Genomic DNA, 24621 nt, shown 5'->3' on the forward strand with positions numbered 1-24621 from the left:
CTTGGTGTTTGATTTAGAGGCAGAAGAGGAGTTGAAGGGTAGGAATACCGGATACGCACATTGGAGGTAATGACTGTCATATGTACGGCGTTTGTTAAAGCGGCTGCCAAGGGCCGAGCGCTGTTGTAAGCGCTGGGGTGGATACGAGGCCATCAGGTTGCCCCCACGTGGGGCTCACGGTCTTCGCCCCCATTTGACAGATGAGGGAACTGAGGCCCGGAGATGGGAAGTGACTCGCCGTAGAAGACGAGTGGCGGAGCAGGGATTAGAGCCCGCATCCCCCGGCTCCCAAGCCCAGGCTCTTTCCACTAATTCACGCTGCGTTATCTGTAGGATAATAATGATGATGATGGTATTCGTTGAGCGCCTACTATGTGCGAAGCACCGTTCTAAGCGCCGGATGGGGCGGGGGGGAATACAAGGTGATCAGGTTGTCCCACCTGGGGCTCCCGGTTTGAATCTACAGATGAGGGAACTGAGGCACAGAGAAGTGAAGTGACTTGCCCCAAGTCACCCACCTACAAGTGGCGCAGGTGGAATTGGAACCCACAACCTCTGCCTCCCAAGCGCGGGCTCTTTCCATTGAGCCCCGCTGCTTCTCTCAGTATATAACGTTACACGTTCTGTCTGTATGTGATGTTTTTGTAGGTGCCAAGCACCGTTCAAAACTCTGGGTTAGATAGGAATGAATGAGGTGGGGCACAGTCCCTATCCCGCCTGAGGTTCACAGCCATTCATTCAGCGGTATTTACTGAGCGCTCACCGTGTGCACGGCGTTCGTTCACTCACTCGGTCGTATTTATTGAGCGCTCACCGTGTGCAGGGCATTCATTCATTCATTCACTCGATCGTATTTATTGAGCGCTCACCGTGTGCACGGCGTTCGTTCATTCATTCACTCGGTCGTATTTATTGAGCGCTCACCGTGTGCACGGCGTTCGTTCACTCACTCGGTCGTATTTATTGAGCGCTCACCGTGTGCACGGCGTTCGTTCACTCGATCGTATTTACTGAGCGCTCACCGTGTGCACGGCGTTCGTTCACTCAGTAGTATTTATTGAGCGCTTACTATGTGCAGAGCACTGTAGAAGCAGCGTGGCTCAGTGGAAAGAGCCCGGGCTTGGGAGTCGGAGGTCATGGGTTCGAATGCCGGCTCCGCCACCTTTCCGCTGGGTGACTCTGGGCAAGTCACCCCACTTCTCGGTGCCTCAGTCCCCCCTTTAAAACGGGACTGAAGACCGTGAGCCTCGCGTGGGACCGCCCGATGACCCCGTCTCTCCCCCAGCGCTCAGTACGGTGCTCGGCACCTAGTGAGCGCTTCACAGATACCAACCTTAGTCTCACTAAGCGCTTGGAGGGGACGACCGGGCCGCAGGCGGAGGCCCCCCCGCCCCGTCCGACGACGGGCTCACGGTCTGACGGGGGAGGCAGGCGGCAGAGCGAGGCCCAACGAAACAGAGACGACGCCCCCGGAGACGGGCGGATTCCAGTGATCCCGGGCCGGCGAAATCCACGGCCACGGCCGGAAGCCGCGGGAAAGCCACGTAAACCACCCACGTTCGGCGTATCGAGCGTCGTGGTGGGTGATCGGAGAAGCAGCGCGGCTCGGCGGAAAGACCACGGGCCCGGGAGGCGGAGGGCGTGGGTTCGGATCCCGGCTCCGCCGCCCGTCAGCTGGGTGACTCGGGGCCAGTCGCTTCACTTCTCTGGGCCTCGGTCACCTCACCTGGAAAGTGGGGGCGAAGACCGGGAGCCCCACGCGGGACGACCTGATCACCTTGTATCCACCCGACGCGCTCTGAACGGCGCCCTGCGCGTAGTAAGCGCTTCACGGACACCGACGTTAGTATCGAACGGACACCGCTAAAGGACTGACGCCGTGTCCCCTGCCCAACCGTACACATCCCCAGCGCTCAGTACAGTGCTCTGCGCGTAGTAAGCGCCCGATAAATACGATCGACCGTCCCGTCAGGCCACGGGGTTTGGTCAGCTGGGTGATCTCGGGCAAGTTACTTAACTTCTCGGTGCCTCAGTTCCCTCATCTGCCAAATGGGGATGAAAACCGCGGGCCCCACGTGGGACGACCTGATCACCTCGTATCCTCCCCAGCGCTTAGAACGGAGCTCGGCACACAGGAAGCGCTTAACAGATTTTACACCGTCTTTCACCCGTTCCGCTCAGTCCACGGTATTTACCGAGCACCTACCCCGTGACTACATCTCGTGGGAGAACCGTGCGGGAGTAAGAATCGGACGCCGACCGTCGCCCCGAGAACCCAGGGCGCTATTTACCGAGCGCCGACCGTACCGAACGTCTGGGAGGGTCCGACGTGACGGGGCCGGGGGGACGCATCCCGCGCCGCCCGCGGACCGGACTTGCGATCCAGGGCTCGGGGGAGGGGAGGCGCTTAAACGGACCGCTATCGGATAGCGATGGTATTTACGGAGCTCCCGCTAGATGCCCCGCTCGATACTAGTCGGGAAGCAGCGTGGCTCGGGGCAGAGAGCCCCGGTTTGCGAGTCGGAGGTCGTGGGTCCGAATCCCGGCCCCGCCGGCCGTGGGACGTAATAAGCGCTGAGATACCAACGTCGTCATCGCTGTCATCATCAGTCCGGGGGGCCGGGGGGAGCGGGGAGTACGAGCCGCAGAAAGGCCGCGTCGGCCGCGCGCGAGGAGCGTACGTCCCGACCGGTGAGGCGTGGAGAGTTATTTACAGGAGGGGTGATCTCCCGGGGACACTGCTTAAACGCCCCCACCCGCCCTCTAAAGCCACGTCAACCTCCTCCTCCCGACGATCTCACGGTGGCCGTGACGTCCGTTAAGCTCTGACCCTGAGCTAGGCACTGTACTAAGCCCTGGGGTAGAGACGAGGCAATCGGGTCGGGGGGGGTCCCTTCTTCTCTCCAGAGGCTTCGCGGTCGGAGGAGGGTGGAGAAGCGAGGGGAAGGGATGAATCATAATTCATTCAGTAGTCTTTATTGAGCGCTCACTGGCTCGGTGGCAAGAGCGCGGGCTTGGAAGTCAGAGGTCATGAGTTCGAATCCCGGCTCCGCCCCTCGTCGGCCGCGGGACCGTGGGCGAGTCGCTTCGCTTCCCCGGGCCTCAGTGGCCTCGTCTGGAAAATGGGGGTGCAGACGGCGAGCCCCACGCGGGACGGCCCGATGCCCCCCCGTCTCCCCGAAACAGCGCTTAGAACGGCGCTCGGCGCGTAGTGAGCGCTGAACGAATCCCGACATCGTTATCGTCAAGCGCTTGGAACGGACGAGTCGGCAACAGATAGGGACGGTCCCCGCCCTTCGACGGGCTCACGGTCTAATAATGATAATCTTGGGATCCGTTAAGCGCTCGCTACGCGCCGAGCGCCGTTCTGAGCGCCGGGGGAGACACGGGGTCGTCGGGTCGTCCCGCGTGAGGCTCCCGGTCTTCGGCCCCGTTTCCCAGATGAGATCACCGGGGCCCCGAGAAGTGAAGTGACTCGCCCAAAGTCGCACAGCTGGCGGGGGGCGGGATTAGAACCCGGGACCTCTGACTCCCAAGCCCGGGCTCTTTCCGCCGAGCCACGCCGCTTCTCTTTCTACTATCCCTTTCTACTAGAGAAGCGGCGTGGCTCGGTGGAAAAGAGCACGGGCTGTGGAGTCAGGGCGCATGAGTTCGAATCCCGGCTCTGCCGGCCGCGTGACCGTGGGCGAGTCGCTTCACTCCTCTGGGCCTCGGTTCCCTCATCTGTCAAATGGGGATGAAGACCGGGAGCCCCACGTGGGACGACCCGACTCCCCTGTGTCTACCCCGGCGCTCGGAACGGCGCTCGGCACATAGTTAAAGCGCTTAACAAATACCAACATCGTTATTATTCTTATCCCGGCCCTGCCGCTTGTCGGCCGGGTGACTGTGGGCGAGTCGCTTCACGTCTCCGGGCCTCAGTGACCTCATCTGTCAAATGGGGATGAAGACCGGGAGCCTCACGGGGGACGACCCGATGACCCCGTTATCTCCCCCGGCGCTTAGAACGGCGCTCGGCTCATAGTAGGCGCCTAACCAATACCAACGTTATTATTATTCTTATCGTCATGAGCAGACCGCGGCCCATTTCGGCAGCGGTCGGTGGGCGGGTATTTCCCGGTGAACGAGGTTGTGGTTCCAGATAAGCGGCGCCGGGGCGGAAGCCCGGCGGATCCCACTTTTCTCGGTGCGGGAGGAACCTGGCCGCCCGTTCTTCCCGCCCACCATCCTTCGTCCAGACGAAACAGCGGGAATATCGTCTGCAGGAAACTCCCAGGGAGAGCACTTCCCTTCATAATAATGTCGGTATCTGTTAGGCGCTCACTACGCGCCGGGCACCGTTCCAAGCCCCCGCCGGGGGAGATACGGGGCCGTCGGGTCGTCCCCCGTGAGGCTCACGGTTTTAATAATAATAATAATAATAATAATAATAATAATGTCGGTATCTGTTAGGCGCTCACTACGCGCCGGGCACCGTTCCAAGCCCCCGCCGGGGGAGATACGGGGGCCGTCGGGTCGTCCCCCGTGAGGCTCCCGGTCAATCCCCATTTTCCAGCTGAGGGAGCTGAGGGAACTGAGGCCCAGAGAAGCGAAGCGACTCGCCCACGGTCACGCGGCTGACGAGCGGCCCGGCCGGGATTCGAACCCGGGACCTCCGACCCCCCCCCCAAGCCCGGGCTCTCGCCACCGAGCCGCGCCGCTGCCGACCATGTGGCTCGATCCACCCGTGGCCCCCGCGGAAGAGGACGGAGCTCGGCGTCCTCTGGCCCGTCGGCTGTCCGAGAATAGCCCGCGGCCACACCTCCGGTTTCCACCACCTTGGGGAGACGGACCGCGGAGTTGGACGCGGCGCGGCGCGGCCCGGGGAGTCAGGGGGCCTGGGTTCGAATCCCCGGCTCCGCCGCTCGTCCGCCTCTAGATCGGTCCCTTCACGTCTCTGGGCCTCAGTTCCCTCATCGGTCAAATGGGGCCGAAGAAGGCCGCGAGCCTCACGTGGGGACGACCCGATGGCCCCGTATCTCCCCCGGCGCTGGGCGCGTAGTGAGCGCCTAGCAGATACCGACCGACGTGATCATCATTCACTTCCCTGAGCCTCGGTTCCCTCATCTGTGAATCGGGGACGAAGACTGGGTGAGCCCCACGTGGGACCACCCGGTGACCTCGTATCCATCCCAGCGCTTGGAATGGTGCTTGGCGCATAGTAAGCACTTACCGAATACCACCGTCATCATCACCGAGGCGGCGCGGCTCGGTGGAAAGAGCCCGGGCTCGGGAGTCGGAGGCCACGGGTTCGAATGCCGGCTCTGCCACTCAGCTGGGCCACTGTCACTTCACTTCTCTGGGCCTCAGTTCCCTCGTCCGGACAACGGGGACGAGGACCGTGAGCTGATGACCTTGTATCTCCCCCGGCGCCGAGAACGGTGCTCGGCACATAGCAAGCGCTTAAATACCGTCGTTATTATGATTGTTCTCTGGGCCTCGGTTCCTTCATCCGGAAAATGGGGATGAAGACGGGGAACCCCCCCCCCCCGGGAGACCACCTGATGACCCCTTATCTCCCCCGGCGCCGAGAACGGCGCTCGGCACGTCGGCGGCGCTTAACGAATACCGACATCATTATTACTATTACGAATCGCTTGGGTGGGTCCAAGACGTCAGAGGAAGTAGACGTGATTCTCGACCACGAGGATTTTGCGAACCGTTGGCCTCGCCCAACCGGGTGCCCGCTTCCCTAGACTACTTTAATCGTAATAATAATGATAATGATAATAATAATAGTAGTAGTGATGGCACTTATGAGCGCTTCCTAGGTGCCGAGCACCGTTCTCGGCGCCGGGGGAGGATACGAGGTGAGCAGGTGGTCCCACGTGGGGCTCCCGGTCTTCATCCCCATTTTACGGAGGAGGGAACCGAGGCCCAGAGAAGAAGAATAACGATGATAACGTTGGTATTTGTTAAGCGCTTCCTACGTGCCGAGCACCGTTCGAAGCGCCGGGGGAGAGACGGGGTCGTCGGGCCGTCCCACGTGAGGCTCGCGGTCTTCAGCCCCATTTTCCAGAGGAGGGAACCGAGGCCCAGAGAAGTAAAGTGACCCGCCCCCAGGCACCCAGCCGACGGGTGGCGGATCCGGGATTCGAACTCGTGACCCCCGACCCCCAAGCCCGGGCTCTTCCCACGGAGCCCCGCTGCCACGCCGAGAAGGGAAGGGACTCGCCCCAAGGGGCCCAGCCGACAAGCGGCGGCGCCGGGATGGGAACCCGTGAAGAAGCAGCGCGGCTCCGTGGAAAGAGCACGGGCTCGGGAGTCGGGGCTCACGGGTTCGAATCCCGGCTCCGCCACTCGTCGGCTGTGGGACCGTGGGCCGGTCGCTTCACTCCTCTGGGCCTCGGTTCCCTCCTCCGGAAAACGGGGCTGAAGACCGGGAGCCCCACGTGGGACCACCCGATTCCCCCCGTGTCGACCCCGGCGCTTAGAACGGTGCTCGGCACAACAGTAAGCGCTTAACGGATACCGACACTATTAACCCGTGCCCCGCCGAGCCACGCGGCCTCCCCGTACCTTAATAACAATAATAATTTATTATTACTTTAACGTCCGTCTCCCTCTAAGCTCCTTCCTTCCTTCCTTCCTTCTTCCAATTCCTCGCGGGCAGGGATCGGAGCCACCGCCTCGGCTGTACCGGACTCTCTCCCCAGCTGTCGGCACGGTGCTCTGCGCACCGTGAGCGCCCGGTAGACGATAACGTTGGTATTTGTTAAGCGCTCCCTATGTGCCGAGCACCGTTGCGAGCGCTGGGGGAGACACGGGGGAAATCGGGTCGTCCCACGTGGGGCTCAGCGTCTTCATCCCCATTTGACAGCTGAGGTCGCCGAGGCCCAGAGAAGGGAAGCGACTCGCCCACGGTCACCCGGCTGACGAGGGGCAGAGCCGGGATTCGAACTCGTGACCTCCGACTCCCAAGCCCGGGCTCTTTCCCCCGAGCCACGCGGCTTCTCTCACCACGGAGGGGTGGATGGAGTCTCCCCCCGGCCCATTTCTAGCCGTTCCCCCCTGCACCCCGAGCTCACCCCCTGCCTCCCAGGAAGCGCTCAGTCCGGCGCTCTGCACATTTACTAAGAAACGTACTAATTGATTACCAATCGATCGCCAATAACGTACTCGATGAATAGCCTTGAACGAACGAACCGAGTCCCTCCACCCCCCACCTCCGACCCGAAGCCATTTTTATGAGTTTCGTCGCCCTCGTCGCCGCCTCTCCTTCGGCCGCGAGCTCGTGGCGGGCGGGGAACGGGGGCCGTCTAGCGTCGGACCGGCCTCCCCTCCGAAGCGTTCGGCACGGTGCCGGGCGCAGACCGAGCGCTCCGTACGTACGACCGCGGGAACGAAGGCGCCGGAGTAGATACAGGTCGACGGGAGCGGGGCCGGGCCCGTCCCGCCCGGGGCTCCCGCTCAAGTGAGACGGGGCCCGGCTCCCCCCGTTTTTCGGAGGTTGGGGAAACTGAGGCACGGAGACGTTGGGCCACGGGCCCGAGGTCACCCGGCGGGCGAGTGGCGCAGCCGGGACCAACCGCTCCCCTTTTCCTCTCTTCTGAGGATGACCGCGCCATTCCTCAAGAACCTGTCGAGTGCCAAGCGCCGTCCTAAGGTCATTCCTTCGACGGTATTTCTTGAGCGCTTCCTGTGGGCAGAGCACTGCACTGAGCGCCCGGAATGGACGACCGGGTGACAGCTAGACAGCGTCCCTGCCCACGGACGGGCTCGGGGTCCCAGGCGCTGGGGTAGGCGGATCCCACGCGGGCTCGCCGTCCGAAGTAAGAGGGGCGAATTATCCGGTCCAAGCGCTTAGTACAGCGCCCTGCACATAGGAAGCGCTCGACTGACACTACGGAATGAATGAATGAAGCGGCGCGGCTCAGTGGCAAGAGCCCGGGCTTCGGGGTCGGAGGTCATGGGTTCGACTCCCGGCGCTGCCACTCGTCAGCTGGGTGACGGGGGACGAGCCACTTCTCTGGGCCTCAGTTCCCTCATCTGGAAAAGGGGGGTGAAGACTGGGAGCCTCACGAGGGCCGACCCGATGACCCTGTATCTCCCCCAGCGCTTAGAACAGTGCTCGGCACATTGGAAGCGCTTAACAAATACCAGCGTTATTATTAATAAATGCTATTGAATGAATATACGCCATTCAACGAATGAATGAATGAATAAAGAAAGATGATTGAATGAAGGAGCGAATGAATGAAGAAAGAAAGACGACCGAATGAAGGAGTGAATGAATGAAGAAAGATGACTGAATGAAGGAGTGAATGAATGAATGAATGCAGAAAGACGACTGAATGGAGTGAATGAATGAAGAAAGAAAGATGACTGAATGAAGGAGTGAATGAATGAATGAATGAATGCAGAAAGACGATTGAATGAAGGAGTGAATGAATGAATCAAAATGAATGAATGAATGAATGAATGAATGAATGAATGAATGAATGAATGAATGCATCCCAGGTCTCACGTGTCCGGCTTGGACAGGAACTGGGTCCCGTTCCGTTGAGATTCCCCCACCGTCAATCTTAATGATAATAATTAATAATGATAACAACAATAATGATAATAATAATCATAGTAGTAAGGCTGATGAGGATGCTGATGGATCATAACAAGGAGGATGTTACCGTCACTACGGGGGCAGGCGGGAAGCGCTTAGCACAGTGTCCAGCGCTTTAGTAGGCGCGGGGTGGGGGGGGGAGGGGAGGAGAGGGGCGGGCCGGGGGCGGGGCCGCGGGGGGAGGGGAGAGAGCCGATTGGCTGGGGGAGAAAGGGGGCGGGGCCGAGGGGGCGGTGAAGGGAGGGGAGAGACGCGATTGGCTGAGGGAGGCGGTGGGCGGGGCCTAAGGGGGCGGTGAAGGGAGGGGAGAGAAGCGATTGGCTGGGGGAGGCGGTGGGCGGGGCGAGAGGAGGGGGAGAGCCCATTGGCTGGGCCAGGCGGTGGGCGGGATCTAAGGGGGGCGGTGAAGGGAGGGGAGAGAAGCGATTGGCTGGGGGAGGCGGTGGGCGGGGTCTAAGGGGGGCGGTGAAGGGAGGGGAGAGAAGCGATTGGCTGGGGGAGGCGGTGGGCGGGGCCGGGCTCGGGGTGGGTCCGGGGGAGCGCGCGGGGGGCGCGCGCAGTGTAGGCGGAGGAGCGCGCGCGCCATGGTGGAGGCCTGGTATCTGCAAGAGCAGGAGGGGGAGAAGGGGGGGAAGGGGGAGAAGGGGGAGAAGGGGGAGGGGAGGAGGAAGGCGCCGCCCGTGAGCCTCGACGCCCTGCGCCGCCTCGGAGTCTGCTGCTGCAAGGTGGGACCCCCGGACCCCCGGCCCGCTGTGCCCCGGCGCGTAGCAGGATAACCATAGTAGAAGAAGAAGAAGGAGAAGGAGAAGGAGAAGGAGAAGAAGGAGAGGAATGTCGCTATCGGTGAAGCGCTTCCTCTGTGCCGAGCACCCCTCCTGAGCGCTGGGGGGGGAGGCCCAGGGGAATCAGGTGGTCCCACGTGGGGCCCCACGGGCTTCATCCCCATTTGACAGACGAGGGAACCGAGGCCCAGAGGAGCGAAGCGACTCGCGAATGAATGCCCGGCACGTAGTAAGCGCTTACCGGATACCCACGTCGTTATTCTCGGTATCGTTCATCGTTCTTGTTATTCCCCAGCTGGAGGCCGACAACTACGAGGACGACCCAGAGCTGGAAGAGATTCGCAGGGAGAAGAACTACGGCTGGATGGACATCGTCACCCTATCCAGAGAAAAACTGCCCAATTACGAAGACAAGGTACCCTACGTCGTCCCTCCCGCCGCAGGATGAGGTGTAATGATAGTAAGAGAGGAAAAAATCCGAGCTTCTCTGCTCCCCGAGCTCCCTCCCCTTAACCCGGCCTCCTTTTAACCTCCCAGTGATCCCCTGAGGTCGTCATCGCCATCGCGACGACGTTGGTATTTGTTAAGCGCCCACCCTGCGTTCGTCCGTTCCTCCGTTCCTCCGTTCAGTAGTATTTATTGAGCGCTTACCGTGTGCGGGCCACCGGACTAAGCGCTTGGGACGAACAAGTCGGCCCGCAGAGAGAGACGGTCCCCCGATCGGGGGAGACGGACGGACGAGGACCACGGCGCTACACAGCGTCGAGGGGAAGGACGTCTCGGAAAGGTACGGAACGCTTCACGGATTGCGTGGCGTTTAGTATCCGTTGAGCGCTCACTACGGTGCCGAGCGCCGTGCTGAGCGCTGGGCACGGACAAGCGGGCCACAGATCGGGACGCTCCCATCGGGGGAGACGGACGGACGGACGGACGGGGACGACGGCGCTAGATAGAGTCCGGGCGAAGAACGCCTCGTAAAGACGACGGCGACGGCGTAGAATCGAGGCGGCTGCACGTCTCGTTAACGGAAAGCAAAACAGACGGGGTGACGTGCCGAGCGCTGGGGTAGATGCGAGGCGATCGGGTTACTCCCCCGCGGGGCTGCTCGCGGTCTTCATCCCATTTTCCGGCCCAGCTCGCCGAGGCCCCGAGAAGCGAGGTGACTGGCCCGAGATCACACGGCTGATAAGGGGCGGAGCCGGGATCAGAACCCACCGCCTCTGACTCCCGGGCCCCGGCTCTTTCCGCCGAGCCCCGCTGCTTCTCCACAGTAGTGACGATGACGGTGGTGTTCGTGAAGCGCCTCCCCTGCGCGGAGCACTGTTGTAAGCGCCGGGGGAGAGCCGTCGGGTGGTCCCAAGGGGGGGCCGCGGTCTTCATCCCCATTTTCCAGACGAGGAAACCGAGGCCCAGAAAGGCGGAGAGACTCGCCCAGGCGGCGGAGCCGGGATCCGAACCCACGACGAGAAGCAGCGGGGCTCGGCGGAAAGAGCCCGGGCTTGGGAGTCGGCGGTCGTGGGTTCCGATCCCGGCTCCGCCGCCCGTCCGCCGGGCGACCGTGGGCGAGTCGCTTCCCTTCTCTGGGCCTCAGTGACTTCATCTGGAAAAGGGGGATGAAGACCGGGAGCCCCAAGCGGGACGACCCCATCACCTCGTATCCACCCCGGCGCTCGGAACGGTGCACGGCACATAGGAAGCGCTTGACGGATGCCAGCGTCATCCTTCTTATGGCGACGCCCGGGCTCCGCCACGCCGCTCCTCTGGAGATCGGAGGTGGAAGGGAGAGCTTTAATAATAATAATAATAATAATAATAATAACGTTGGTATCCGTTAAGCGCTTACTCTGTGCCGAGCACCGTTCTGAGCGCCGGGGTAGACCCGGGGGGAATCGGGTCGTCCCACGTGGGGCTCCCGGTCTTCATCCCCATTTGACAGATGAGGGAACCGAGGCCCAGAGGAGTGAAGCGACTCGCCCACGGTCGCCCGGCCGACGGGCGGCCGAGCCGGGAGTCGAACCCACGACCTCTGACTCCCGGGCCCGGGCTCTTTCCGCTGAGCCGCGCTGCTTCTCTAGCTTTCAAGCGGCTCTGTGCGGAGCACCGGGCGAAGCGCCGGGGTGCGTGTCCCGGGGGACGTGGGGGGGTTGGAGAAGTCTCGGGGGTGGGAGGCGCTGGTGCCGAGCGTGCCCCCCCCGCCCGCCCGCCCCCCCGCCCGCCCCAGATCAGGACGTTTTACGAAGAACACCTGCACCTGGACGACGAAATCCGCTACGTCCTGGACGGCAGCGGCTACTTCGACGTGCGGGACCGGGAAGACCGCTGGATCCGGATCGCCGTGGAGAAGGGCGACATGATCACGCTGCCCGCCGGGATCTACCATCGCTTCGCCCCGGATGAGAGGGTAAACCCCGGGGGCCCCCGCCGGACCCCGCGCGCTCCCGTCTCCCTCTCCCCCTCTCGTCTACCTCCTTCCCGAGGGGCCGAGGGGTGGCGGGGGGGGGGCCGGGCTCCCGAGGGCTCGGGTGGAGGAGACGTGAGTCCCCGTCCCGCCCGGGGCTCGCGGTCCTCCCCCCGGCCGGCCCGTTTTACAGGCGGGGAAACTGAGGCCCGCAGAAGGGAAGAATAACGTCGTCGGCATTTGTTAGGCGCCTACTAGGCGCAGAGCGCTGTTCGAAGCGCCGGGGGAGATACGGGGTCATCGGGTGGTCCCACGGGAGGCTCACGGCTAATCCCCATTTGACCGAGGAGGGAACTGAGGCCCCGGGAAGTGAAGCGACTCGCCCAAAGTCACACGGGTGACAAGCGGCGGGGCCGGCATCGGAACCCAGGACCTCCGTCTCCCAAGCCCGGGCTCTTTCCGCTGAGCCGCGCCGCTTCTCTGCGGCGCGACCCCTCCCCGGGGGGCGGGCGGCGGGGGCCGGGATTAGAACCCGCGACCCTCCGATTCCCGGGCCCGGGGGGGAGCGGGGGGGCGGGTCGGGCCATCGGGCCACGGGGTCAGTCGTCACCCGGGGGGTACGGGGAGGCGGCGGGGCGCCGGGAAAGCCGGGGGGGGCGGGGCGGGGCGGCCCGATCCGCCGCGGGAGCCAGGTGGGACCTGGCCGCCGGCGTGTGTCCCCTAGGAGTACGTCAAGGTCATGCGGCTCTTTGCCGGGGAGCCCGTGTGGACGGCGTACAACCGGCCCGCCGACCACCTGGAGGCCCGCGGCGAGTACGTGCGGTCCCTGGCGCGGAGCGTCTAGCGGCGGCAGAGACCGGCGGCCGGCGCTTCGAGGTAGCGGGGCCTCTAGGGCCGGCTCGCGTCTCCTGGCCGACGTCGCCTCCGTCCCTGTGTTTTTCTCCTCTTCCCCTTCCCCGGGGCGGATGCCGACGCGCAAGCTGCCCGACCCCCGAGGGGTGGGCGCGATCCCCCCCCGGAAGGGTTATCGGGGATGTTAATCTCTCCGCTTCGGATCCCTGCGGGGTAGGCGCCCGATAACTCCGGCCGAACCAATGGAGAGATCCGCGTCGGCCCGCGCTCCGCGGCCGGTCCAGGGCGCGAATCTTCGGACGGGGACCGCCGCGGGGCCGCCCCGCGATCGGCGACGTCGCCCGGCGGCCTCCGCTCCGGGGCTGACGGAGAGCGCGAGGAACGGGCTTCGCCCTTGGCCTCTCCCGTTCCGGAGGAAGGATGCGGTGGAAATTCCGGAGCGGAGATGCGGTTGTGTGCCTTGAAGCTTTCCTTTCTCCCCCTCAGGAAAGAAATAAAAGCGAGATGCCGGCGCGGGGTTTGCGTGTCTTTGGGCCGCGGGCGGGGCCGGAGGGCGACGGTCCGGATCGCGCGCAAGTGGCCGCTCGTTTCTCCAACCCCCTCCCCCCGGCATTTATACTCGCGCCCTTCGGTGTCGTCGATGACTTCTTTATTCCCGTTAATAACGTCTTTCCCCCCCCCCCCCCCCCCCTTTTAGACGGTAAGCTCCTTAGGAGCGGGGAACGTGTCCGCTGATTCTGTTGTGTGATGCTCTCCAAAACGGTCAGTACGGTGCTCCGCACGTAATAAATACCGTCGATTTATGGGCTGAGACCTTCCCCGACAGCCCCCGTTTCTCCTCCTCCTCCTCCTCCTCCTCCTCCTCATGATAATAAAGTTGGTATTCGTCAAGCGCCGACTACGTGCCGAGCGCTGTTCTAAGCGCTGGGGGAGATACGGGGTCGTCGGGCCGTCCCACCTGGGGCTCCCAGTTGATCCCCATTGTACAGATGAGGGAGCTGAGGCACGGAGAAGTGAAGCGACTCGCCCGCGGTGACACAGCCGACCAGTGCAGCGGGGCTCGGCGGCAAGAGCCCGGGCTTGGGAGTCAGAGGTCACGGGTTCGAATCCCGGCTCGGCCACTCGTCAGCTGGGTGACCGTGGGCGAGTCGCTTCGCTTCCCTGCGCCTCAGTGACCTCATCTGGAAAACGGGGATGAAGACCGGGAGCCCCACGTGGGACGACCCCATTCCCCTGTGTCCACCGCAGCGCTTAGAACAGTGCTCTGCACAGAGTAAGCGCTTAACGGATACCGACATTAAGTGGCGGAGCCGGGATTCGAACCCGTGACCCCTGACTCCCAAGCCCGGGCTCTTGCCGCTGAGCCCCGCTGCTTCTCTACTAAGTGCTTGGAATGTAAAAGCATTCCGAGAACGCTTAGAGAAGCAGCATGGCTCAGCGGCAAGAGCCGGGGCTCGGGAGTCAGAGGTCGTGGGTTCGAATCCCGGCTCCGCCACTCGTCCGCTGGGTGACCTTGGGCGAGTCGCTTTACTTTTCTGGGCCTCCGTTCCCTCATCTGTAAAATGGGGATGAAGACCGTGAGCCCCACGTGGGACCACCTGATTCCCCTGTGTCTACCCCGGCGCTTAGAAAAGTGCTCGGCCCATGGTGAGCGCTTAACCCATACCGACGTTATTTATTATTGTTATCGTCATTATTACCGTTATTACACTTCAGCAATGGATAGAGACGATCCCTGCCTAATGACGAGCTCACGGCCTCGACGGTCCGTCTCCCCCTCCAGACTCTAAGCTCGTCACGGAGCGGGAGTGTGTCGGCTGATTCCGTCGTATCGTACTTGCCCAGGCGCTCAGTCCAGGGCCGGGCATACAATGAGTACTCAGTAATAATAACAGCGATGACGATGATGGCACTCGGTAAGCACCGACTCCGTGCCAGCCACCGTACTAAGCGCTGGGGTGGACGCAAGCAGATAGATGGAGCCGGATGTGGTCCCCGGCCCACGTGGGGCTCACCGTCTCCGTCCCCGTTTTGCAGATGAGGTGACCGGGGCACAGAAAAGTGGAAGTTCATCCATTCGGTGGTATTTATTGGGCGCTTACTACGTGCAGGGCACCGTACTAAGCGCTTGGAGCGGACAGTTCGGCAACAGATAGCGACCGTCCCCGCCCAGGGACGGGCTCACGGTCCAGCCGGGGGAGACGGACCGTGGAAGACGAGACAACTTAATCGCGATAACAATCACCTGCCCCAGCTCACCCAGCGGACGTGGTGGAGGCGGGATTGGAACCCGTGGCCTTCCGCCCCCCAAGCCCGTGCTCTACCCACTAGGCCGTGCTCAGGAGATACCGTCGACTGCTCGAGAATGATCCGGAAAGGTGGGGCGGAGCCGGGTGCGGGCGAATGAAAACAGTGTCATCTTGAATAATGACAGCGGGCAGGGATCCCGTCCAACAACTCCACTCGATCGGATTCCCCCGGTTTACAGTTCAGTACGGCGCTCTGCCCGCACTGAGCGCTCAATAAATACCACCCGACCCTGAGATCGCTATAGGGAAGCAGAGCGGATCAGCCGAAAGAGCAGTGAGAGGATGTGGGTCCTCATCCCGGCCCCGCCGCCCGTCTGCCGTGTGACCCTGGGCAAGTCACTTGCCTTCTCTGGGCCTCCGTCCCCCCGTCCGGGAAACGGGGGACGGAGACGGTGAGCCCCACGTGGGACGGGGACCGTATCCAACCCCATTGGCTTGTATCCACCCCAGCGCTCAGTAGGGTGCCCGGCACGTAGTGAACGCTTACCAAATACCATGATCGCTTGAGAGAGTGCGATACAACCGTCGACGGACACCTTCCCTGCCCGCAACGAGCATCCGGGATAGAGGACGAGCCCGCGTGTGGCCCAACCGTTGCCGGATTGTACGTCCCCGGCGCTCAGTACGGTGCTCTGCGCGCAGTAAGTGCTCAGTAAATACGACGGAATGAATGAGTGGCTGAAAAGGGCGGAGCGGGCCCCCAAACCCGGTCACGCTGTGCACCCCAACCCGTCGTCCCTTGTTCTCTTCTTGGGCTCCAAAAACTGAGCACTCGGAAGGTACGGTTCGGCCAGAGACAGGGACGATCCCCGCCCAATAAGGGGCTCACGGTCTAAACGGGGGAGACGGACGGGCGAAACGAGCAGCCTGGCGTCGATATCAAGATACGTAAGATGATGGATAGATACACATCATTAACAAAATAGAGAAATAATAGAGACAAATATCCACAAGTGCCGTGGGGAGGGGAAGGGGGAAGAGCGGAGGGAGGGAGCCCGGGGGAGGGGGAGCGGAGGGCAAGGGAGGGCTCGGCCTGGGAAGGCCTCCCGGAGGAGGGGAGGTCTCAGAGTTCTTTAGCGACGTCCGGTCCCCCGTCCGGCCGCACCGATAAACTCCCGCTTGCTAAGCGCACGGCCCCGATTCACCGAGGCCGAGTCTCCGGGCGAAGAGAGTCGGAGGCCGGTAAAGCTTCCTAGGCTGCGATGGTGGGGGTTGTCGAGTGGGTTGTCTAGGTGTGACGGTGAGACTCCGCCGCCAAGGAGTTGATGGGACGGTTAGAATGACAACTGCGGTATTTGAGTGCTTACAGTGTGCCAAGCCCCGTAATAATAATGATGATGATGGTATTTGTTGAGCGCTCACTCCGTGCCAAGCACCGTTCTAGATAGGTCATCAGGTCGTCCCACGTGGGGCTCGCGGCCTTCAGCCCCATTTTCCAGAGGAGGGAACCGAGGCACAGAGAAGTGAATAATAATAACGTCGGTATGGGTTAAGCGCTTACTATGTGCCGAGCACCGTTCCGAGCGCCGGGGTAGACACAGGGGAATCGGGTCGTCCCACGTGGGGCTCCCGGTCTTCATCCCCATTTTCCAGAGGAGGGAACCGAGGCCCAGAGAAGTGAAGTGACTTGCCGGGGGCAGACAAGCGGGGGAGCGGAGATTAGAACCCACCGCCTCTGACCCCCGAGCCCGGGCCCTTGCCGCTAAGCCAGGCTGCAGACCCATTCCCCGCTGCCGTGCGTGGTTGGGAGTGAATAGCCAAGGGATTGGGGGGGTACAGACTTAAGCGCCCGGGTGTAGGGAGGGAAACGGGTTGGAAGATGAAAGACCCTCGACACGAGGAACGCAGAAAAATTCCACGCTTTTTCGTTTTATGGTATTCGTTTAGCGCCTACTGTGCGCCAGGCACCGTGCTAAGCACTGGGGCGGATACAGGCCGATCAGGTTGGACGCAGTCCCCGTCCCACATGGGGCTGGCGACGGCCTTCGTCCCCATTTTCCAGATGAGGGAACCGAGGCCCAGAGAACCGAAGTGACCCAGCAGACGGGCCGGAGCCAGGATTAGAAACCAGATCCTCTAATGACAATAATAATGATAGTAATTATAGTACTTAAGCGTTTGCTGTTCTACGTGCTGAGGCGGATCCGAGTTAATCGGGTCGGACGCGGTCCCCGTCCCACGCGGGGCTCACGCCCTTAATCCCCGTTTTACGGACGAGGGAAGTGAGGCCCGGAGGAGTGAAGTGACTCGCCCGAGGTCACGCGGCAGACACGTGGCGCAGTCGGGATTAGAACCCAGGTCCTCCGACTCCTAGGCCGGGCTCTCTCCCCCCTAGGTGACGCCGCTGGTCAGATTCCACCGCGATCATCATTTTTAACAAGCAGGAATAGAGAAGCCCCGGTTCGGGAATTCTCATGGGGGTCTCCCCGTCGTCATTATCACCATGCCATTTGTTAAACGCTTACTATGTGCCGAGCACCGTTCTAAGCGCTGGGCTGGACTCGAGGTAATCAGGTTGTTCCCCGTGGGGCTCACGGTGGTTTTAATCCCCATTTCACAGATGAGGTAACTGAGGCACAGAGAGGTCACGCGGCTTGCCCCAGGTCACAAAGCAGACAAGTGGCAGAGTCGGAATTGGACCCCGTGTCCTCTGACTCCCTGGGCTCTTTCCGCTAAGCCACGCTGCTTTGGGGGTTACTGTACGGTACCCAAGCCCAATCAATCCATCCGTCCGTCCGTCCGTCCGTCCGTCCGTCCGTCCGTCCGTCCATCCATCGCGTTTATCGAGCACTTACCGTGTGCAAAACGCTGCGCCAAGCGCCGGGGAGAATACGATACAATAAAACGGCCACATTCCCAGCCCCAAAGGAGTTTACGATCCAGAGGGGGAGTCAGATATTAACGTCAAGAAACGACAGGCAAAAGGAGTCGCTAGACACGTTCCTTGTCCCTAACAGTGACGTTTATTGAGCACCTACCGTGCGCAGAACGCCGCACCAAGCGCCGGGGAGCGTACGATACCATGCAACGGCCACATCCCCTGCCCCAGATGAGCTTACGATCTAGAGGGGGGGTCGGATATTAACGGCAAGAAGCGACAGGCAAAAGGGGTCGGTAGACACGTGCCTCGTCCCTAACATTCATTCGTTCACTCAGTCGTGTTTATCGAGCGCTTACCCTGTGCAGAGCACTGGACTAGGCGACCGACAAGCCTCCGATCCAAAGGCGCATTGGATTCCTGCGGGCGAAGAGGCAGCGCAGCATAGGCTGAGTGGTGGGTTCCCGGGCCCCCAGGCGCCCCAGAAGGGATTTTGAATGCCCGCCTCGCTTTTGAGGGGCCAGTCGTCATCACGATATCCGTCAGGCGCTTACTACGTGCCAGGCGTCGGTCGGGACAGAGGGGAGGCGATCGGGTCGGACACGGTCCCCCCTCCCGTGTGGGATTCACGGTCTAAATAGGACGGGGATCGGGGATCGGATCCCCGTTCTGCAGATGAGGAAACGGAAGCGAGGCCGCCGAGATCCACCCTTTCCTCCCCATCCGAACCGCCGTCGTGCCGGTGCGAGCTCTCGTCATATCGCGACCGGATCCTCGTAGGTATATTATTCATCTCCCTATTTATCCTGCCAATGAGGCGTATCTCTCTCTGATCCCATTTATCCCGACGAGGTCGTCTCGTTCCCTTCCGTTTGGCTCTGCCGTCCGGCTCCCCCGTTTAGACCGCGACCCCGTCGTTGGGCGGGGATGGTCCATCCGTTGCCCGACTGTCCGTTCCAAGCGCTTCGTACAGTGCTCTGCACAGAGCGAGCGCTCGGTAAATAAATACCGCCGAACGAATGAGGGGAAGCGGCCCGCCCGCGGTTACGCAGCAGGGAAATGACCGCGCCGGGATTGAGAGGCCGGGTCTTCCGAGTGCCGGGCCCGTGCTCTTTCCACCGGGCCGCCCTGCTTCTCCGCACTCGGTCCGATGGGCTTTTAAGGTCTCCTCCTCACCGGCGTGGGCCCGGCCCTTAGTAACCACCACAGATACCGCTCTATTTCCCGCGCGTTCCCTCGTGCGCCGGCAAACCGAGACTACTGAGGGCTCACCTCCTCCGAGAGGCCTTCCCAGGCCCTCTTCCCTCTGCTCCCTCCCTGCTCCCCCTTCGCCTCCCCCCAGCTAAGCCCCCTTTCCCTCTGCTCCTCCCCCTCGGCACTGGGCTCATTTGTCTATATTTTTATTCCCCTATTTATTTTGTCAACCAGGCGTCCATCCCCTCGATTCCATTCATCGCGACGACGGCGTCTGGTTTTTGTCCGTCCGTCTCCCCCGATGAGCCCGTCGCTGGGCAGGGACGGTCTCTATCTGCTGGCCGACTGTCCATCCCAAACGCTCGGTACGGTGCTCCGCACATAGTAAGCGCTCGGTACTACTGAATGACTTTCTTCCCAGTGACCACCGTGATCGCCTCGCCCTTCCCTCCGAGGTTCGCGATGCCAGCTCTGTGGACGTGACGACTGACCGGCAGCTGAAACTGTCATTTCGATTCTCCTGAAGGCAAACGGCCGTCCCCGTTCGGCTCCCGTCCTCATCGCTGCGTCTCCCGAGACGCCCGGCCGAGAGCTCGGGGCCGTGTCTTCCCTCGAGGCTGGTGACCCTCCGCTAGCGGCCGGTCGGCCGGAAAGAGGAGTACCCAGCCCATTTCCACGCGGTCTTGAAGGAGAGACTCGTTCCGGGCTTCGGGAAATAGAGAGCTGAAGAACTCTGACCCCTTCTACCCTGACCCGAGCCCAGCTCCCAGTGTTCGCTTTTGATTTCGGAGAAACCGCGGCAGCCCGGCCTGGGAGTCAGAGAGGACCTGCTTTCTCATCAGAAGCGGCGCGGCTCGGGGGAAAGAGCGCTCGGTACGGTGCTCTGCACATAGTAAGCGCTCAGTAAATACTACCGAGAGAGCCCGGGCCTGGGAGTCGGAGGGCGTGGCTTCTAATCCCGCCCCCCTCCGCCGCTTGTCGGATGTGTGACCTTGGGCAGGTCACTTCACTTCTGGGAGCCTCAGGGACCTCATCTGGAAAACGGGGATTGAGACCGTGAGCCCCACGTGGGACAACTTGATCGCCTTCTATCTCCCCCGGCGCTTGGCATATAGTGAGCGCTTAACCAATACCGACATCGTCATTAATACCGGCTCCGCCGCTTATCTGCCGTGTGACCTCGGGCGCATCGCTTAACTTTCCCGTGCCTCATCTGCAAAACGGGGATTAAGGCTGGGACCCCCGCCTGGATGTCGACCGTTGTCCAACCTGATCCGTCTGTATCTACCCCAGCACTCAGTACGGCACCTGGCACGTAGTGAGCGCTCAACAAATACCGCTTAAAAAACCCCCAAAATGACCCTGGGTTCTAATGTCTGTTGAGTGTTTCCTTGAGCCTCAGTTTTCTCATCTATAAAATGGGGGACTCCATCCCTGTTCTCTCTCCCGCACTGTCTGTGAGCCCCACGTGGGACGGGTAATCGGGTTAGACCAGATTACGTTGCGTAAATCGCAGCGTTTAGAACGGCGCTTTCCCACAATAAGCGCAGAGCACATCCCACAGCTTTTACTCTTCGTCGGCAGACGACGACGACGATGACGGTGTCTGTTGAGCGCTCGGCGTGTGCCAAGCACCGTTCTGAGCGCCGGGGGAGATACGGGGTCATCGGGTCATTCTCATCCCCCACCTGCCACTTTGCTGGGCGACCTCGGGCAAGTCACTTCTCCGGACCTCGGTTCCCTCACCTGTAAAATGGAGATTAAGTCCGGGAGCCCCGCGTGGGACCCGATTTACTTGCCATCGCCCCGGTGCTCAGGAGAGCGTCCGGCGCCTAGGAAGCGCTTAACGGATACCACAGTCCACCCGGCATTAAGCCTAACGCTCGGCACACGGTAAGCCCTTAACAGATACCATAATTGTTTCCGTCCAACGGCGTCTAGGCTGTGAGCTCCTCGTGGGCAGGGATCGTCTCTCTCTCTCGCCGAAAGCCCCGCACACGCTAAGCGCTCGGTAAACACGATATCGAATGAATGAAAGCAAGCAAGCGAAACGGGCGGGACACGTCGACACACGCACGCTTCTAAACCTCAGCTATAAAGGCATCGACGGGTTATCCGCCTACGGGTTCGAAAGAGAGAAGGACCCCGGACCCCCATTTAAGGTTAAAAAAAAAAGCCCACCCTTCGTTTTATTTTGCATCATCGCTTCCTATACAAGCATGCTCTCGTATAGCCGGGTACATATACCGTATATGAGGAGAGAATTAATGTTGGATTGTTTTCCGCCGATCCCAAACGCGTATAAGGACGTACGTTTCAGCGTGAGGCGCCGCGGGACTCAGACCGTTAAAAACGATGCATCTGATTCCGCCCGGAGAGGACGGACGCCTCCGCGAAGGACGCACGCTGCCCCGGAACGACCCCGCGGGCGGCGAACGGAGCGTCTCGGCGCCGACTCCGACGCGATCCCGAGGCCGTTCGGGAATTCCGGAGCCGGGCCGGTGGGCGCGAGGAGACGCCGGATCCCCAACCGCCGGTTCTGGATCGGTCTTCAGCTGCGAAAGACAGCCTGATAACGCGTTAGCGAATCTTTACTCATAAATGACGGGAGACCCTACGCTCGTCAGGGGCGGGGGGACGGGACTCCCGATTCTGCTGTCCCGGACTCTCCCAAGCGCTCAGTTCAGCGGTCCGTACAAGTAAGCGTCCGATAAATACCGCCGACGGACGACGGCCAGGCCGGAGGGGCGCGGCCGGCTGCAGTTCGGGAGGCCGGCTCAGAAGCCGCGCGGCCTAGCGGAGGGACGCCGGGCCCGGGAGTCGGAAGGACCCGGGTTCTAATCTCGGCTCCGCCCCCTCGGACGAGTCACCTCGCTTCTCTGGGCCTCAGTTCCCTCGTCGGTCAGACGGGGACGGAGACCGGGAGCCCCGCGGGGGAGGCTGACCGTGTCCGACCCGACCGGCTCCTATCTACCTCGGCGATCGGTACGGCGCCTGGAGCGTAGAAAGGGCCGAACCTTTTAAATGCCATTTAACCCCCCCCAAAATACCAGAAAAAATGACAGATACCATTTAAAAACTAAAAAAAAAAAAAAAAAAAGAAAAATGACAGTCCGGGCTCGGGTTCCAGGCCATCCGGACGGTGGGGGCCTAGCGGATCGAGCCCGGGGATGGAAGTCGGGAGCCCCGGGTTCCGGGGAGGAGAATGACCGTGACTGACGACGACGGTGTCCGCGAGGCGCTTACTGGGCGCCCGGCACCCTTCTGAGCGCCGGGGCGGCTAGGAGGCGATGGGGGGGGGGGGGGGGTCCCACGTGGGGCTCGCCGTCCTCCAGACGAGGGAACCGAGGCCCGGAGCGGTGAAGCCACCGGCCCCAGGTCGCCCGGCAGACGGGCCGCGGGACCCACGTCCCCCGCCGCTCCTCGGCGCCTCTCGCCTCCCTGCCGGGCCTCGGCGTCTCCGTCCGCGAAGCGGGGACGAGCCGGCCGGCGAGGCCCGCGCGCCGCCCCCGCCTCCCCCCCCCCGGCCCCGGACCCCTTCGTCCGTCCCCGTCCTTCCGGCCTCGGCGACTCTCTCAGACCATCGTGGTTGTGGACTTCACTGAACGGGTGGGCGTCTCTCCCGCCGGCGGGCCGGGGAGGAGCCGGACCCGCGGAGAGGCCGGGGGCGGGGGGGCCCCTAGCCCAGCTTGAGGCACTGGGTGTTGAAGCCGTCCCCCTCCTCGGCGGCCACGGCCCGCAGGAGCAGCTGCTTCTTCTGCGAGCTGCGGGAGGACTCCAGCTCGTACATGGTGGTCAGGTTGAAGAGGATGCTCTCGTGGAGGTAGGGCTGGGGATCCCGCCGCACCATCCCTTCCAACTGACGCAGGGAATCCTTCAGTTTCCCCAGGTAGAGGAGGCAGACGGCGGCGTTGTTGTTCGCCTGCGGAAAGGGAGAGGCGTCGGCGTGAGGGGGTCCGCCGGGCCGGGCCCGCCGGCGCTCCACGGCGACGGGGGAGCGGCGTGGCCCAGGAGGCGGGGGGGGGGGGGGGGGGGCGCGGGTTCCAATCCCGGCCCCGCCGCTCGTCTGCCGGGGGTCGACCACGGGCGAGTCGCTTCGCTTCTCCGGAAAACGGGGATCGGGCCGGTGAGCCCCACGTGGGACCCCGTCCGCTCGGATCCGCCCCGGCGCTTAGCACGGCGCCCGACACCCGGCAGGCGCCCTCACGTCCCTCGACCGACCGTCTCCGCCGGGCCCTGTACTGAGCCCTCGAGAGAGAGGAGGTGATGATCACCGCGGCCCTTGGTAGGCGCTTACTCCGCCTCGGGCACCGTTCTAAGCGCCGGGGCGGATCCCGGCCCATCGGGTCGGACGCGGTCCCCGTCCCACGCGGGGCTCGCCGTCTCGACCCCCGTTCCGCGGACGGGGTCACCGAGGCCCAGAGGAGCCGAGCGACCGGCCCAGGGTCACGCAGCAGACGAGCGGCGGAGCCGGAATTAGGACCCCCGACCTCCCGATTCCCAGACGCGGGTTCTAGCCACTAGGCCGTGTCGCTTCTCCCTGCCCGCGGGGAGTTTCCAGTCGCTTGCCATCCAATCCTTGCCCACAGACTCTAAGCTCGTTGGGGGCAAGGGATGTGTCTGTTTACTCTTCCGCTGTATTCTCCCGAGCGCTCCGTACGGTGCTCTGCCCACCGACTGAACCCTCCCTCCAGCCTGGAACTCCTGCCCCCTTCGTATCCGACAGACCGCCGCTCTCCCCACCTTCGGAGCCCTACTTAAATCGCACCACCACCGACGGGTCGACCCATCGGCCGGCCCGTAATTATCGTAATTACGGTATTCGTTAAGCCCTCAATACGTGCCCGGGCACCGGGGAGGATGCGGGCCAGTCGGGTTGGACACGGTCTCCGTCCCCGTTCTACAGATGAGGTCACTGAGGCGCAGAGAAGTGCAGTGACTTGCCCGAGGACGCACAGCCGGTCTCTGAGGGTGGGGGTCTTCTGGCTATTAACTCTAGAGTCAGAAGTTGTGGGTTCTAATCCCGGCTCCCCCACTTGCCAGCTGTGTGACTTTGGGCAAGGCATTTAACTTCTCTGTGCCTCGACCACCTCATCTGTAAAATGAGGATTAAGACCGTGAGCCTCACTTGGGACAACCTGATGACCCCGTATCTCCCCCAGCGCTTAGAACAGTGCTTGGCACATAGTAAGCGCTTAACCGATACCATCGTCATCATCTTCTTAGTCCCCGGTCTGCTCTGCCCCCCGGAACACGCCCCAGACGGACAGCTCACTCACCACTGCGTTTGCTGGGTCGATCTTCAGGATTTCTGTGAAGAATCTGTGGGCTTCTCCAAAGTTGTTCTGCCCCAGGTGGAGAAACGCCCTGCAACGCCCGGGAGACGTCCGACCGTTACCGGGGAGAATTCCGGCAGGCCGCATCCCATCGCCCGTTCTTGTGGCGTTTCCTTAAAGGAAACTTTTAAGGATTCCGGCATTTGGGACGCCTGCTCCTCAAAGGGTCGTTTCGAGCACTCCAGGAGCGGGGACCTTTTGCTTCTACGTTCGGCCCAGTAACGATGGCTTAGGTTATGCGTGTTTAAGGACAGAGTCCTCCCCCGTTTTTCTAATTAAAATGGAAAATCACTCAAGTCCAACCCTTATTCAGCAGTACATACTTCCCTCCCT

At 62.2% G+C, this 24621-nt stretch overlaps 2 protein-coding genes across 2 annotated transcripts in view; one reads left to right on the forward strand and one right to left on the reverse strand.

Annotated features, from left to right (window-relative positions):
* Positions 1-9168: 9168 nt before the first annotated feature.
* On the forward strand, positions 9169-13144 carry ADI1 (acireductone dioxygenase 1). Its single transcript, XM_029051397.1, has 4 exons — positions 9169-9324; positions 9677-9796; positions 11603-11782; positions 12504-13144. The coding sequence occupies exons 1-4, from the start codon at positions 9184-9186 to the stop codon at positions 12621-12623; spliced, it is 561 nt and encodes a 186-aa protein (XP_028907230.1). The 5' UTR covers positions 9169-9183; the 3' UTR covers positions 12624-13144.
* Positions 13145-22324: 9180 nt separating this feature from the next.
* Positions 22325-24621, reverse strand: part of TRAPPC12 (trafficking protein particle complex subunit 12) — a 45791-nt gene continuing 43494 nt past the window's right edge. Inside the window, exons 8-9 of the mRNA XM_029050221.2 lie at positions 24232-24319; positions 22325-22874 (exon numbers count right to left, since the gene is read on the reverse strand). Of these exons, the coding sequence (XP_028906054.1) occupies positions 22632-22874; positions 24232-24319 (331 nt within the window). The 3' untranslated portion in view covers positions 22325-22631. The remainder of the gene's footprint in view (positions 22875-24231; positions 24320-24621) is intronic.

The sequence above is a fragment of the Ornithorhynchus anatinus genome, chromosome X1, assembly GCF_004115215.2.
Source record: "Ornithorhynchus anatinus isolate Pmale09 chromosome X1, mOrnAna1.pri.v4, whole genome shotgun sequence".
Lineage (NCBI taxonomy): Eukaryota > Metazoa > Chordata > Mammalia > Monotremata > Ornithorhynchidae > Ornithorhynchus > Ornithorhynchus anatinus.

Coding starts and splice junctions, on each gene's coding strand:
- ADI1 (XM_029051397.1), top strand. CDS start 9,184: ATGGTGGAGGCCTGGTATCTGCAAGAGCAGGAGGGGGAGAAGGGGGGG. Junction 9,797..11,602: donor TGCCCAATTACGAAGACAAG/GTACCCTACGTC, acceptor CGCCCGCCCCAG/ATCAGGACGTTTTACGAAGA. Junction 11,783..12,503: donor GCTTCGCCCCGGATGAGAGG/GTAAACCCCGGG, acceptor TGTGTCCCCTAG/GAGTACGTCAAGGTCATGCG.